Source organism: Colletes gigas, unplaced genomic scaffold, assembly GCF_013123115.1.
Source record: "Colletes gigas isolate AHSC1104 unplaced genomic scaffold, ASM1312311v1 Colletes_gigas_Sc00034, whole genome shotgun sequence".
Classification (NCBI taxonomy): Eukaryota; Metazoa; Arthropoda; class Insecta; order Hymenoptera; family Colletidae; genus Colletes; species Colletes gigas.
In genome coordinates, this window is record NW_025106663.1 from 1,055,581 (window position 1) to 1,069,629 (window position 14,049).

The 14,049-nt window shown below is 38.9% G+C and overlaps 1 protein-coding gene across 1 annotated transcript; it reads right to left on the reverse strand.

The window, feature by feature from the left end:
- Nucleotides 1-7: 7 nt before the first annotated feature.
- Nucleotides 8-11,788, reverse strand: LOC122402276 (protein NDNF). Its single transcript, XM_043404923.1, has 7 exons — nucleotides 11,550-11,788; nucleotides 6,576-6,706; nucleotides 3,569-3,878; nucleotides 2,287-2,530; nucleotides 1,554-1,787; nucleotides 1,026-1,181; nucleotides 8-462 (listed from the first exon to the last, which is right to left on the reverse strand). Exons 1-7 carry the CDS (start codon nucleotides 11,786-11,788, stop codon nucleotides 94-96), a joined length of 1,683 nt encoding a protein of 560 aa, XP_043260858.1. The 3' UTR covers nucleotides 8-93.
- Nucleotides 11,789-14,049: the final 2,261 nt, after the last annotated feature.

The following is a 14,049-nucleotide window of genomic DNA, read 5'->3' on the forward strand; positions in this document are numbered from 1 at the left end:
ACAAATCTAAAAACAAAACTAAGAGCCCAAGGTGTTCGAATAATGTTCGTTCTTAAGGATTATCATTGGTTGTTCTTATTCTGCTTTTTAAAATTAAGATAGACAGGAACGTCGAGTGCGTACACCTAACAACGGATAGGACAACGATTGGCCATTCACTTGCGCCGTGATTTGCAAGACGTAAGCCTTTCCTGGCTGCAACCGCTTTAGGGTAAATGGTAACGCTCGATCGTTCGCCGGACTCTGTTTTTCTTCGCAGACTTCGAAGGTATATTCCGAACGCCGTCGACGATGAAGCTTGCATTGGTCCGGGATTGTTGTTATGCTGGCAAACGACGAGGTGCTCCTCAACTCTTGCACTAAAATACAATACTTGGCTGCACCCGCTGACTCTACTCCTATCGTCACCTCGTGGCAAGTCCTTAACGATCTGTACTCACGTGGTGTACTTCTGGATGGAATCTAAACAAAATATCTTTGTTTGTCTATCTACTAAACAGAACTGTGATAATTAAGGGAACGTAGCTCTGTCTTCCTTGTTAATATCTAAACTCAACAGATTATTTGCAGTATTTTATTAGAAATGACGTTTACTGATTACGTGGTGTACTTCTGGATGGAATCTAAACAAAACATCTTTGTTTCTCTATCTACTAAACAGAACTGTGATAATTAAGGGAACGTAGTCTGCTTCCTTGTTAATATCTAAACTCAACAGATTATTTGCAGTATTTTATTAGAAACGACGTTTACTGATTACGTGGTGTACTTCTGGATGGTATCTAAACAAAATATCTTTGTTTCTCTATCTACTAAACAGAACTGTGATAATTAAGGGAACGTAGTCTGCTTCCTTGTTAATATCTAAACTCAACAGATTATTTGCAGTATTTTATTAGAAACGACGTTTACTGATTAATTGTGGATTAATTATATTGTTGATAGAGGACTAGTGCTTTTGCAGTGTTGTAAGTGTTTATACGCATCCCATGTGATCGAGAAATATCTAATTTGTATAAACGCACCTGTGGAAATATTGTGGACGACTCTTGAGTAGCTAATACCTTTATAGCAAATACTTGTGTCAACTCCTGCGGTGTGGCGGATATCCGTAACGTGTACGCCCTTCCTGAAGTTAAAGGTGGCACCCTTAATGATGCATATCCTACTACTTCCTTTTCCTATAAACGTAGATTATTTATAATATCGATACCAATAGTAAATATTGTTCATTTCACATGAAACCGTACCTAATAAAGAAACACGATATCTTTTCAACTGACAAGTATAACTATTTAGAACTGTATAATGTACATGCGAAGAAACATTATTTTAGGTGGACGATTAATGTGGAATTGAACTATAATTACTATCAAAATGATCTCTGTTTACTCTGGTCAGACTCTTGTGTTGACTGAACTCTTATAAACATGAATCATTGGTTATAGAAATGAGTATATGATTACTTAAGTGCACATGTACTATATGTTGTATATATATATATATTGTACTATATGTTGTATATATATATATTGTACTGTATGTTTCATTACCCGTGAAATTCCTGGGCCACTTAATTTCGCTTTGACGATGCCACCACCGCAGGGAAGAATATGGAAGGTGCTGGAAATGTTCTCCGGAGGACGGTACCGGAAGTTAACGAACCCATCGGTTTTACGCAAATTGGCCGTGGCATAACGACCAGTGCGTAGCATCAATTCCGGCGTTTTTCGGAATCTTATCGTATCGGCGGCCACTCGATTCGAGACATTGTTTCGTGTATTCACCTAATACAGAGCAAAGACAATACTACAGCTATGCATTTTACAGGGGCACGGGTTCCCAACCTCTGGTTTTTCCCCCTTGTAAACAGAATTTGGCATTATTGGTGGAATATCAACGGACACAAAAGTTGGGAATCCCTGTATTACGTTATTAACACTTTACCGGCCGGTAGCGGTTGATTAATCGGCTATCGGTCGGTAAACGCCGACCGATAAAACAGTTGATTAATAGGCTATCAGTCGGTAAGCGTTAGCCGGTAAAACAGTCGATTAATATCGGTCGGTAAAGTGTTAATGAACATTTGGAAGAATCGGTATCGCAAACGATGTGTTTTCCTTGCGACGGAACAATTGCAAATTGCAGTTTTACAATGACTTCGGAATAAAAGTGTTACAAGCGATATTACAAGTATTACAAAATGACGCTGCGCAGTAATCGAAACATTATAGTGGCAGTAAATTTGTTAATCGAGAGAGTGTTTCCCAAGTCCCGATTACTAACCACGTATAACGTGAAATTGTACGTAGTATCGTACTTCATCCTGTGGAGTGTCAATTTCGTTTGTCGAACGCAATGGAGTCCTTCCGGAATGCCGCGGTGTTGTTGCTCCTTGGACGACGAGCTTCTCTTCATGGGGTGCGTGTGAACACGCAGAACATTCTGCGCTGCGCAAAGCGTCAGGGGGTGGGGCTGGGACCCCGACGTGACAGCCAAACAGTAGCGGGATAGGTGGGGGTCCACGTTGCTGTAAACATAAATGCATCCACCTCGAATTCCCAGCGTCTATCAAGAGCTAATTCCAATCCATCGAGACTGATTTTAATCGGTAAATTCTCCTCAATAATAATTTATCGATAGAACATGTCGATTCCTTTTCTTTATCAAACTTCATTTCTTCTTTAAGCGATAAAATTACATGGGTACCTTTGGGGGGAATACACAGTCGAGTTTGCACGCACTCCTACCGCCCCTGTTGTGAAAATAAACATTATTAATAATGATTAGGATGTGTAATTAGTTGTTAGAAATAGGGACCCCTCTTTGGAGGAGGGTTAAAGAGTTTTGACTTACTAGAAACGATTTGGCAATTTTTAACGACCTCCACAACGCTGTTCAACCGCCCGCAAGTGGGTGGTGGGTGGACTTGCTGGTAAAAACCACCCACCACCCACTTATTCGATTCTGTACAACACACACAGATTCACTGAACATTCACTCGGATTCATTAGAGATCTACTAGGCACTCAACACTATCCAGCATCAGTATACATACAGTATACATACAGTATTTAGTGTGTCTCGCATACAAATGATACAAATGTAAAAAAAAGAATTGAAACTGAAGCTTACACATGTTTTAACACTTTACCGACCGATAGCCTATTAATCGACTGTTTTACCGGCCAACGCTTACCGACCGATAGCGTATTAATCAACTTCTTTACCGACCGATAAAACAGTTGATTAATAGGCTATCAGTCGGTAAGCGTTGGCCGGTAAAACAGTCGATTAGTAGGCTATCGGTCGGTAAAGTGTTAAATGCTTAGAATATTTACATATTTACAGTTGCACAGCTTAAAAATAGGTGTTCAAATGGGCAAGTAAATTGATAAATAGGAAAAATGGCATCTTTTAAAAACTCTTCTTAACGCTAAACTTCTGAACGCTAAAAGAGAAAAGTTTAGTTATTCAACGACAAGATAAAATCGACAATCACGTTCCATCGATAAAGTATTAATAAATTGACCAGGTTTAAGTTTCTATTAAACGATATGAACGGTACCTTTTGTCCCAGGATATTGTAAGTCGACGCTTACTTCTTCTCTGTTGGAACTTCAACGGACGGTGGCGATTTTTCTTGTCGTTCGCGTACCACTTCGACACGTGATCCAAGTCGTTGGAGGTCGCGTACAAGAGCACAGTGCTCGGTGTCGGTTTTTGATAATCGTCATCAGGCGGGTCCACGGATTTAATTTCGAACCAATAAAGGCCAGCGCGGGTCTTTGGTATCGTGAAATTTTGATCCTCCGCGCCTCTGTACGTGAAAAGGGGGGAGCCTGGCTTCAGAGTCTTCACCGGCCATCGTGTTTGCGCTGTTGTATCGATCATAACACTCATTCGAAAGATCATCTTAACATAATTTCATCGATATTTTAATCTGATTTCAAACGTTAGAACTTTCACTCACATGCACACATACAACAAAATATAAAGAGGACGAATTATACGATAGAAACCTAATTTTTAAATTCGCGAAACTCGAGGCAGAAATCTTTAGAGGTTTAAAAATACTCGAAACTTTTAAAACTGTAAATTAAGCGATATAAATATGAATTTTTAAAATGTTACGTTTGTTTTGAATAATTTCTGTGCACTTAGAGGTTTAGAAGTTTCTAAGTTTCGAGTATCCCTAATAAAAATCAATCGAAAATGTGGAATTACACGAAGCTCGCAGAATACTGTAAAAATGGAACTGAATTAATCATTTTTATTTTTACTGTTGTTTCTAAACACTTACGGTGGTATAACGTGTGTTTAAATTGCTCTCAATCTTAGAATTGCTCTCAATCGCACGCGTTTCATTTCTCGAAAACGAAGGCTCGTATAAAAAAATTTTTTTGTACATTTTCGATTTATTTTTGTACAAGGAATCGCCTATGTCCGGTTGCACCAACTGTCTTCACCCATCCTGTATAAAATAATTGAATTAAGAACGATTTTTTTATGAAATTTTATTTAATTGAAATTTTAATGTACAGGGTGCTCGACCCTGGAAAAAATTTTAATGGGAGATTCTAGAGGCCAAAATAAGGCGAAAATCAAGAATATTAATTTGTTAATTGAGGCTTCGTTAAAAAGTTATTAAAAAATTAAATTGAAAAATTTCAAATCCTTCACGGAAAAAATTATTTTCGGTTGCGGGGGCCAATTACAATCGTTTTTGGTGATTACATATACCCCCGAAATCCTACGCAGTTTTGAGAAAAAAATTCGAGTAAGTGAAATTTTTTGACAAAATTAAAAAATTTCAAACCGATTTAAAAAAATTATTTTCGGTTGTGGAGGTCTATTTTAACCATTTTTGGTGATTACGTATGCCCCCGAAATCCTAACCACTTTCGAGAAAAAAATTTCTTACCGAAAATCTAATGTGACGTCAGAAATGTTTGCCCGAATTTTCATGCGAATCTTAAAAATGTCATAACTTTTGAACGGATTGAAGGATTTTAATTTTCAAAAATGCAAACGACGCGTATTTTAATCAAGAATATGTAGAAATTCTAAAAATATTCGAAAAGTTGATCCTTCACCCGGCAAAATGAGAAAAACCCCATAAAAGTGGTCCAATTTTCAAACAGCCATAATTTCTACAATAGTGAATATATTTCAATGAAACTTTTTTCTGAAGTAGAGCTCATGGGTACCTACAAAAAAGTATTAAACAAAATTTCCGTAGCGCGTCAAACAAATTTATTAAAAATGAAAAATGAATTCTTAAGTAAAATGACAGGGGTAGGTGCATCATTTTTCCGGCGAAAAAAAATTCTTTCAAATCGATTTGAAAAAATTATTTTTAGTTGCAGGGATTAATTGCAATAATTTTTGGTGAATAGACATACCCCCGAAATTCTACCCAGTTTCGAGAAAAAAATTCGAGAATGTGTGAAATTTTCGACAAAATTAAAAAATTTCCAATCGTTCTAAAAAAATTATTTTTAGTTACAGGGGTCGATTACAAGTATTTTTAGTGAATAGACATACCCTTGAAATCCTACTCATTTTCGAGAAAAAAATTCGAGAAGGTGTGAAATTTTCGACAAAATTAAAAAATTTCAAATCGTTCTAAAAAAATTATTTTCGATTGCAGGGGTCAATTACAATCATTTTTGGTGAATACACATACCCTCGAAATCCTGCGCATTTTCGAGAAAAAAATTCGAGAAACTTCTGAAATTTTTAGACGAAATTAAAAAATTTCAAATCATTCTAAAAAAATTATTTTCAGTTGCGGGGGTCAATTATAATCATTTTTGGTGAATACACATACCCCCGAATTCCTACGTATTTTCGAGAAAAAAATTCTTTACCAAAAATATACTATTTTTTTAATAACTTTTTAACCAAGCCTCAATCAACAAATTGATATTCTTGATTTTCGTCTTATTTTGGCCTCTAGAATCTCCCATTAAAATTTTTCCCAGGATTCTCGCGTTTCTATTCAGTAATTATAACTTTAATTCACTTCTCGATGTCCTTTAGTAAACAAACGGGAATATCTTTGTTCATAAATAACTCAAATTAATTGCCAATTGATATATCGAAGGACGTGCACGTACTTTGTACTTTTACATGCAGAGTAACGAGGAGAACCGTTTAATATGAACAAGAGAGAGAAGAAGAGAGACAATAGCATTAACAAAAGATCAAACATATACAATGTTAGATTTCGTTAAATAATTGCACCCAAATTTTTAATTTTTCAGACTCCCTTTCCCCATCGAGACGTGGAAAATTATTTACAATAGAAAAAACCAAAAAATATGGAAGAACAACTTGGTGCAAGAAGCATGGAAATGAATACAAAGTGATTGTTGACTCTACGATATACAAAATTTAGAAATTAGAAATTAAAACACTATTCGTAGTAAGAAAATTGTCAATGGTCCACTAAGGAAAATAGTATGGATGGATTCAACTTTGATATGTATGTGACATCCAGTAGCGAACGTGTTAAGATATTATATTAGTATGATATTTTAATAAACGATAATTTCATCGATTTTTCTTACATTTCGATCCCTCCGTTTCCTCGGTGTCTTTCGGTGGTTCGACGTAACTGACAGTCCATGATATCGGTCCGCTACAGGGGCTAACAAGTAACGTGAGGGGCGGGCCTTCGCGTGGACTCAGGTAATAGAACCTGCAATAATTTTTATCTGCATCCAGTATGATATTGATGCTCGTAATGAAAATGATTGGGTAATTATTGGGACAGGGCTCACCGATTTCAATAACTCTCAAATACGTTGGACAACACTCTGAACAACTTTTCCCTGCACGTACACACATCACCACTGGCTGGTTTCAGTTTTCAAGATCACAATTTTCTATAGTTCGACTTAAATTTAAGGAGCTATTCTACTATATCATTTAATCTACTGTACTCTTTGAAGAATATCATTTGAAATATGTTTGAACAAGTTTGAACAAGTTTGAACAGGTTCCAACAGGTTTGAACATGTTTGTTTACTTATTAGGAGAAGTATTTACATTTAGAGTATCTTAGACAATGAAGAACTTTGAAGAATATTATTTGAAATATGTTTGAACAAGTTTGAACAGGTTCGAACACGTGTGCATGGAAAAATTGTTGAGAATATTGTCACCAACTGGAGACTATTGAAATACAGCAGAAGGCCCTACGTTCCTAATAATTATCAAATGATTTCTGAGTCAACGTTTAGATAAATTAATCTCTTCGCCTGTACGTACGGTGTAATATACATACAGGGTGTCCCAGTAATAGCAGTACAACTGAGAACGGTTATGCAAAAATGTATGATAAAATTTTCTTGTACGACCTTCCGTTTTCGAGAACGAAAATATTAATTGTTCGACAAACGTATATCTAGGAGCATACATACACATACATACACAAGGGGTGGGCGTCTCCGTATAGGAGTAAAGACACAAATGTAGCGAGGCGTTTATATTTAGTCATAATGTGTGATCGTGCCCGTGCAAAAGTCCCCCTTTAAAGATCGCACCGGTTAAGTTTACGCCTCGACATAGCGTTCGCTGTTTCCCTCTCGCTCTGTCGCACTGATTTTCTTTCACTTTCTCTCTCATACCCTCCTTGCTCCAGCCATCCCCTAGGACGTCGTCACGGCTCATCCCGGTTAGCATACGTACGAGAAGAGCGTCGGGACGCCGCACGTGCTTTTCGCTCACGGACTGGCACTGAAACGGCTATTGTAAAATTAGCGTCTACACACAATGCCGGCGTCGCGGCGTCTGGGGTCGCGCAGCCACGACCCCCGTCGTCTAATTTTGGCGGTCGGCTTGTCCCACGGCAAACTCGAATTGATTCTGTCATTTCGCGAGGACGTTTCGCGACTTTCGTGGAAATCTGGCGACGTTCGACCCACCCTATCACGCGACGTCCACCGGTGCCCCAAATCGAACCTTTCACTCACATTTTTCCGCCATTACAATAGATAAACATTGGAGAATTTTCTAAAAATCATGTTTGAAATATTACGATTTTCATTTGGACGAAATTTGCTATAATTACGAATTTAAACTGGAGAAAACGCATGAAAGAAAGATGGCGGATTCTGTGTAGATGCACAGTGCCCTAAATCGAACATTTCCATCGCATTTTCCCACCATTAGAATAGATAAACATTGGAGAATTTTCTAAATATCCTGCTCGAAATATTAAGATTTACATTTGGACGAAATTTGCTATAATTATGTATTTAAACTGGAGAAAACGCAAGAAATAAAGATGGCGGATTCTATGTAGATGCACAGTGGCCCAAATCTAACGTTTCACTAACATTTTCCCATCATTAGAATACATAAAGAGTGATAAATTTTCTAAAAACCCTATTCGAGATATTAAGATTTACATTTGGATGAAATTTGCTATAATTACGAATTTAAACTGGAGAAAATGCATGAAAGAAAGATGGCGGATTCTATGTAGATGCACAGTGCCCTAAATCGAACATTTCCATCGCATTTTCCCACCATTAGAATAGATAAACATTGGAGAATTTTCTAAATATCCTGCTCGAAATATTAAGATTTACATTTGGACGAAATTTGCTATAATTACGAATTTAAACTGGAGAAAACGCAAGAAATAAAGATGGCGGATTCTATGTAGATGCACAGTGGCCCAAATCTAACGTTTCACTAACATTTTCCCATCATTAGAATACATAAAGAGTGATAAATTTTCTAAAAACCCTATTCGAGATATTAAGATTTACATTTGGATGAAATTTGCTATAATTACGAATTTAAACTGGAGAAAATGCATGAAAGAAAGATGGCGGATTCTATGTAGATGCACAGTGCCCTAAATCGAACATTTCCATCGCATTTTCCCACCATTAGAATAGATAAACATTGGAGAATTTTCTAAATATCCTGCTCGAAATATTAAGATTTACATTTGGACGAAATTTGCTATAATTATGTATTTAAACTGGAGAAAACGCAAGAAATAAAGATGGCGGATTCTATGTAGATGCACAGTGGCCCAAATCTAACCTTTCACTAGCATTTCCCCACCATTAAAATACACAAACATTGACAAATTTTCTAAAAATCCCCTCTCGAAATATAAAGATTTGATAAAATACAAAAAAGAAAGATGGCGGATCGATCGTACCCCTCCTACCATAACTTTCTAATTACTTTGGTACACGTTTGTCTAAATGCTACACGTTCTCGATTATTTACAATTAGTCTGAGCGCAAACAGGTGTAATGCAAAATGCAACGTAAATAATTCGCACGTCCAAACGTGTTGCGCGCGTTGTTTGGCGAACGATTCGTGGAAATCCATCGACGGTCGATTTTTGCCGCGAGCACAAAGGATTTTCCATTTCGCGTTTCGACGTGTTTAATGCAAATTCGCCACGTGTGGTCGCGGGTTACAGCGAACGAATCGAGTTTAAATTATTTATCGAAATGGACTAAATATCCGTTAACAACGATGCAATTTTTTTTTAATATTTCAGCCAACAGTTCTGTCTCTTATTTGCAAAATTTTAATAATTTTATTGCCCCCCTCCTCTTCCTTTTATCTCAATTAAATCCAATACTGGTTCTAGAATAGAAAAGAACACTTTACTAGGTAACTTGAAGTCAGGTAGTCCACTGTTACTTAACTCTCGAAGGATTTGTAATACTTGGGGCTGAATGGAGTCCTTGACACGTGACTGCGATATCATGCATATACACTGCCGTTCAAAAGCACTCGATCACTCGTTACAGACACTATAAAACAGTAGGAGTTCGATTATTATTAAATTACAACTTCAAACGCGAGACAATTTTTTAGAAATAAAAATAAACGCCAAACGCACCGGTACAACACTGATGTTTTGATTGCTGCAGCATCGTTTTCCAACCAGAGATATTTAAATTCGTATAACATTACGAAGAAAATATGGTATCTGGCCGACTTGGCCAAAACAAAAGCATCGGGTTAAAAGTATAAATTATGGTTAAATTTAGAACGATCTTCGAGGGAAATATGAACATACAAAGACCAAGAATCGAACAGTTCTAAATAAATACAGTCTCGAACAATTAATGTACATTTTTTAAATGTAAATTTATAACTTTCAAATTGTTCCTTTTCCCTTAACGCTCGAATCCAGCCATAAAAGTTCAAGTTTAACGCGTATTTTAGTGTCAGAATATTTACAAGTGTAGAATTTGACTCGTGTACGAGTTTCGTGGAAACCATCTGATAGTAAAACTTTATGACGCGTAGCGTCGCGACGCATCGGACCATTAAGTGCCGTGGACCCATTGCAAAAAAGTACAGAGCTCAACGACAATACCGGTGTAGACAAATTGGCTGTTCAAGTATCATCCAACACTATTCTAATCGATAATTTAATTAACAAGATGTGACAGTGATGCGCAGTGTAATATTAACAAACATTCCGGAAATAGAAAATTCTTTGTTCGACAACGTAAGAAACGCGCGGAGGATTATATCATTCGCCAGCAAAGTGAGTCGAATTGTGTTTGGAAAATGTGGTGCTACGGTTGCTGAAACGTGACACGGGGCGCATGACGTTTTTGTATAAACGTTCGGGGCTCCCATGGACTCTGGTACACGTGCATGGTAAACAAGCTGCGTGGCACAAACGAAATTCGTACGAATTGTTTCTATAGTTCGACGAAAAGTGAATGCACCTTTCTGTCCGCTAATTTTAGATCCAACCGAGTGTAATCACAAGGGAAAAATTCTGTTAATAAAACGAAACTCTCTGATCATTACCAATGAGAGATAGAAAAATTAATTGAACGAATCGTTTCAATTTCACACAATAATAATACAAATTGTTTTCTCGAGTGCGAATGATGGTTATCTAATTGGTCGAGGGTTCTAAGATGCATTAATCATTATAGTGCATCTCTACACTCGATCGACGTTCTCAGACATATGTAACCTGCAGATATCTATGTTTCTATCGCATCGTTTGACAAATCAATTGAATTGTCACTTATTTCCCCGTTTAATCGTTCTCTGAAATAATTGTTTTAAATATATAATAGTGAACCTATTTTGGTAGTTTGTATACAATGTATAATGTGAGTTGGATGTGATACTTCCTTCCAATAGAAAAGAGCAGAATTTCTAATGAAACGAGATAGAATTACACAGATCAAAAGGATGTATCATGTCCTCTGAAAAACGCAAGAACTTTCTGCGGTACCTGATATATCAACCAGTATCAACCCATAGGTGTTTATATACTCCTATTACATTCTTTTGGCTAGTATTTCATTAGTACAATGATATAACGAGGTATCATGTGTAACGTAGTAAGGAAAACAGCCGCCTTCCTCACGCTTGGTTCAACAATCTACGGTTTTGCAATGTTTCACGGCTCTACGGAAGATCTGTAAGAGTTTGTATCGAATGAATGAAGAGTCAAGGGTAAAGAAGACGTTTGTGAGATCGCAATTGACGTGGTAGACGAAGGGTAGAGGGTGACAGGTACTCACTGAGACACATTGCCGGGTCGAAGGTTGGCTGGTATCTGGTACTCGGGGTGCAACACGCCTGTTCTGTTGAACTCCTGCACTCTGGTAGGTTTCTCGGACCCGAAGGGCCTGGGGCTACCGATCGTCCTGTATCCCTGCTGCTGCGACAGCCTGTCGCAGAAAGCGCAACCGGTGCCCCTGCGCGCGAACACTGACACAAACGCAACGAGGAAACCGACTTGGAAGCCGTGACGGAACATGACGGGGCCAGGAGCTTGGGAGTCTAAAGGACGACGGTTGACGCCGCGACGTCTGTCGTCCAGTGGCGAACGAGTACGACTGTGTGCCGAACGGTAGACGGGTGCCCAGTCAGCGAGCGAGGCTGCCGCTTGGGAAACCACACTGAGACGAAACGAAATAACCCCTCTTCGCTTCCTACCGAGGCGACTTCGTGTTTGCCCCATCTTCTGGAAGGAACCCTCACTCCTCTCCCCGGCCTCCGCCTCCTCTCCTTTGCTCACAACCCTGCCTCGTCCCCCCGGCGATCAAACCGTACTCGTTGTTATGTTTTGCCGTGCATGTGCCAGCGCGCGACCACGTGTGCACGTGACCCTGATTCGAGGGCATTTTTGCAGAACCGCCGCGTTTGAAGGAAGGGTAAGGGTAGTCCCTGGCAGACCTGCAAAAATATTTAATTTTATTCAGAAACAATGGCCCTGGATATGAGAATCCGAGTACCTTTTCTCTTGTGATTCGGAAGGAGGTCATCCGTGGACCTGGGGGGAACAATGGCGGTTAGCAAATTTAGATTGTTTACACTACGATAATGTATCTGTTACCGTTGGAACCGTCTGTAAGTTAATACTCTTAATCTCGCCGCGGCGACTTCGACAAAGAGGACCGATGCCTTTGTAATTGGGCCGCGTTCTGAGAAGGTGTCCGAGGTGGGAGCCACCCTTTCACGTGTCCAGTCCCGACCTAGACACTGAGACCAGTGACATCTTTTATTTTGAAAATCGTGTGTGTCAGCTATGGCATAGATACGAAAGAGGTAATTATTAATTCTCGTTGAGAGCGACGTGTACCGTGCTGCATAAGGTAAAACAACGGGACCTTCCTGTTTCGCCGGGGCGCAAGGAAAGAAGGAGCCGATATGGCGCGAAAGATCGTGCAGAAAGGGAAGTTATATACGGTACGCTGTATCTTGGACCAACCATGGGACGATGATGACAGCAGGTCTGGCGGGTGGCAGGCCAATAAATCATGGCCAGCAGTGTGGGAACCTCTGCCTATACGTTCCTCTCTCGCGTGTATGGGGTACGCCATTGGTAAAACCTTTACTCCCGTGAGTCGATCGCAGGGTGACCGTACGTCGTACCCGTGCATATAACTCTTTCTCCTTCTTTCTCCGCCTGGGTACGTTCTTTTTTGATTCCGCGCGCGCCTCTTACACACTATCAACCATGGCTGCGTTGCATCCATAGGTGTGTATCGCTATGAATCGTATTATATTGTTACCATCAAATGCATCCTACGTAATCAGTAACGGGCGAGGACCCTTCATCTTTCATTCTTCCACAGTCGGTGATCAAATTGTTAACTCGTTCCAAGTTTCTGCAACAACGGAATCAGATAAGCTTCTGCTTTACTGGCGATCGATGCACGCGCAGTTATTTCTGTAATGCGGAACCTTTGTTACATAACAGCGTAACGTAATTCATAAAGGAGACCACAGATTTCGAGAGGATCGTGTTCGCGATAGGAAAAAAACTTGCTCGAAGAAGCAAAACGACACGAGGGGCAAAAGTAGGGCTTCCCTGCGGTGTACATTTTTGGCCAGTTATCGGTTTTTTTGGAATAATAACAATCTTTTAGGTTAAACAATGTTCCTCTCTGTATCTGGTCACTTTTATGATAACAATTCTTCTGTATTTTCAGTTTAAATAGCTCCTTATAGAGCCTTATAGAGGGGTAAAAGTAGGGCTTCCCTGCGGTGTACATTTTTGGCCAGTTATCGTTTCTTTTTTTACAATCTTTTAGGTTAAACAATATTCCTCTCTGTATCTGGTCACTTTTATGATAACAATTCTTCTGTATTTTCAGTTTAAATAGCTCCTTATAGAGCCACATTGTTGCGAAATGAGTGAATATAGTGAAATCGGATCTCACACTGCTCACGATGCGGTCAGGTCTCTGGTGGACTCCCGGTGAATGGCACGAGCAACTTTGTACACTTTAATGCTTTGTCATCCAAGTCGACTTCGTTTTGTTTGGCTGGTGCGCTGAAAGAAATTGACGTTATCAAATTCCATCACAATGTTTCGATCAATGAATAAGTACAACAAGCTTTAAATACGTGGTCCAGAAATTTGTACCTTATAAATGGTAGATAATAATATAATATTGGTAAAGACTAGTTACGATATCTCTGATAAATATGTTAAAATTACCAAATCGTCTCGGGACGTTCACATGATTGGCCAACACGTGCCCGCAAGTGCGCGTCAATATCTTTCAATTA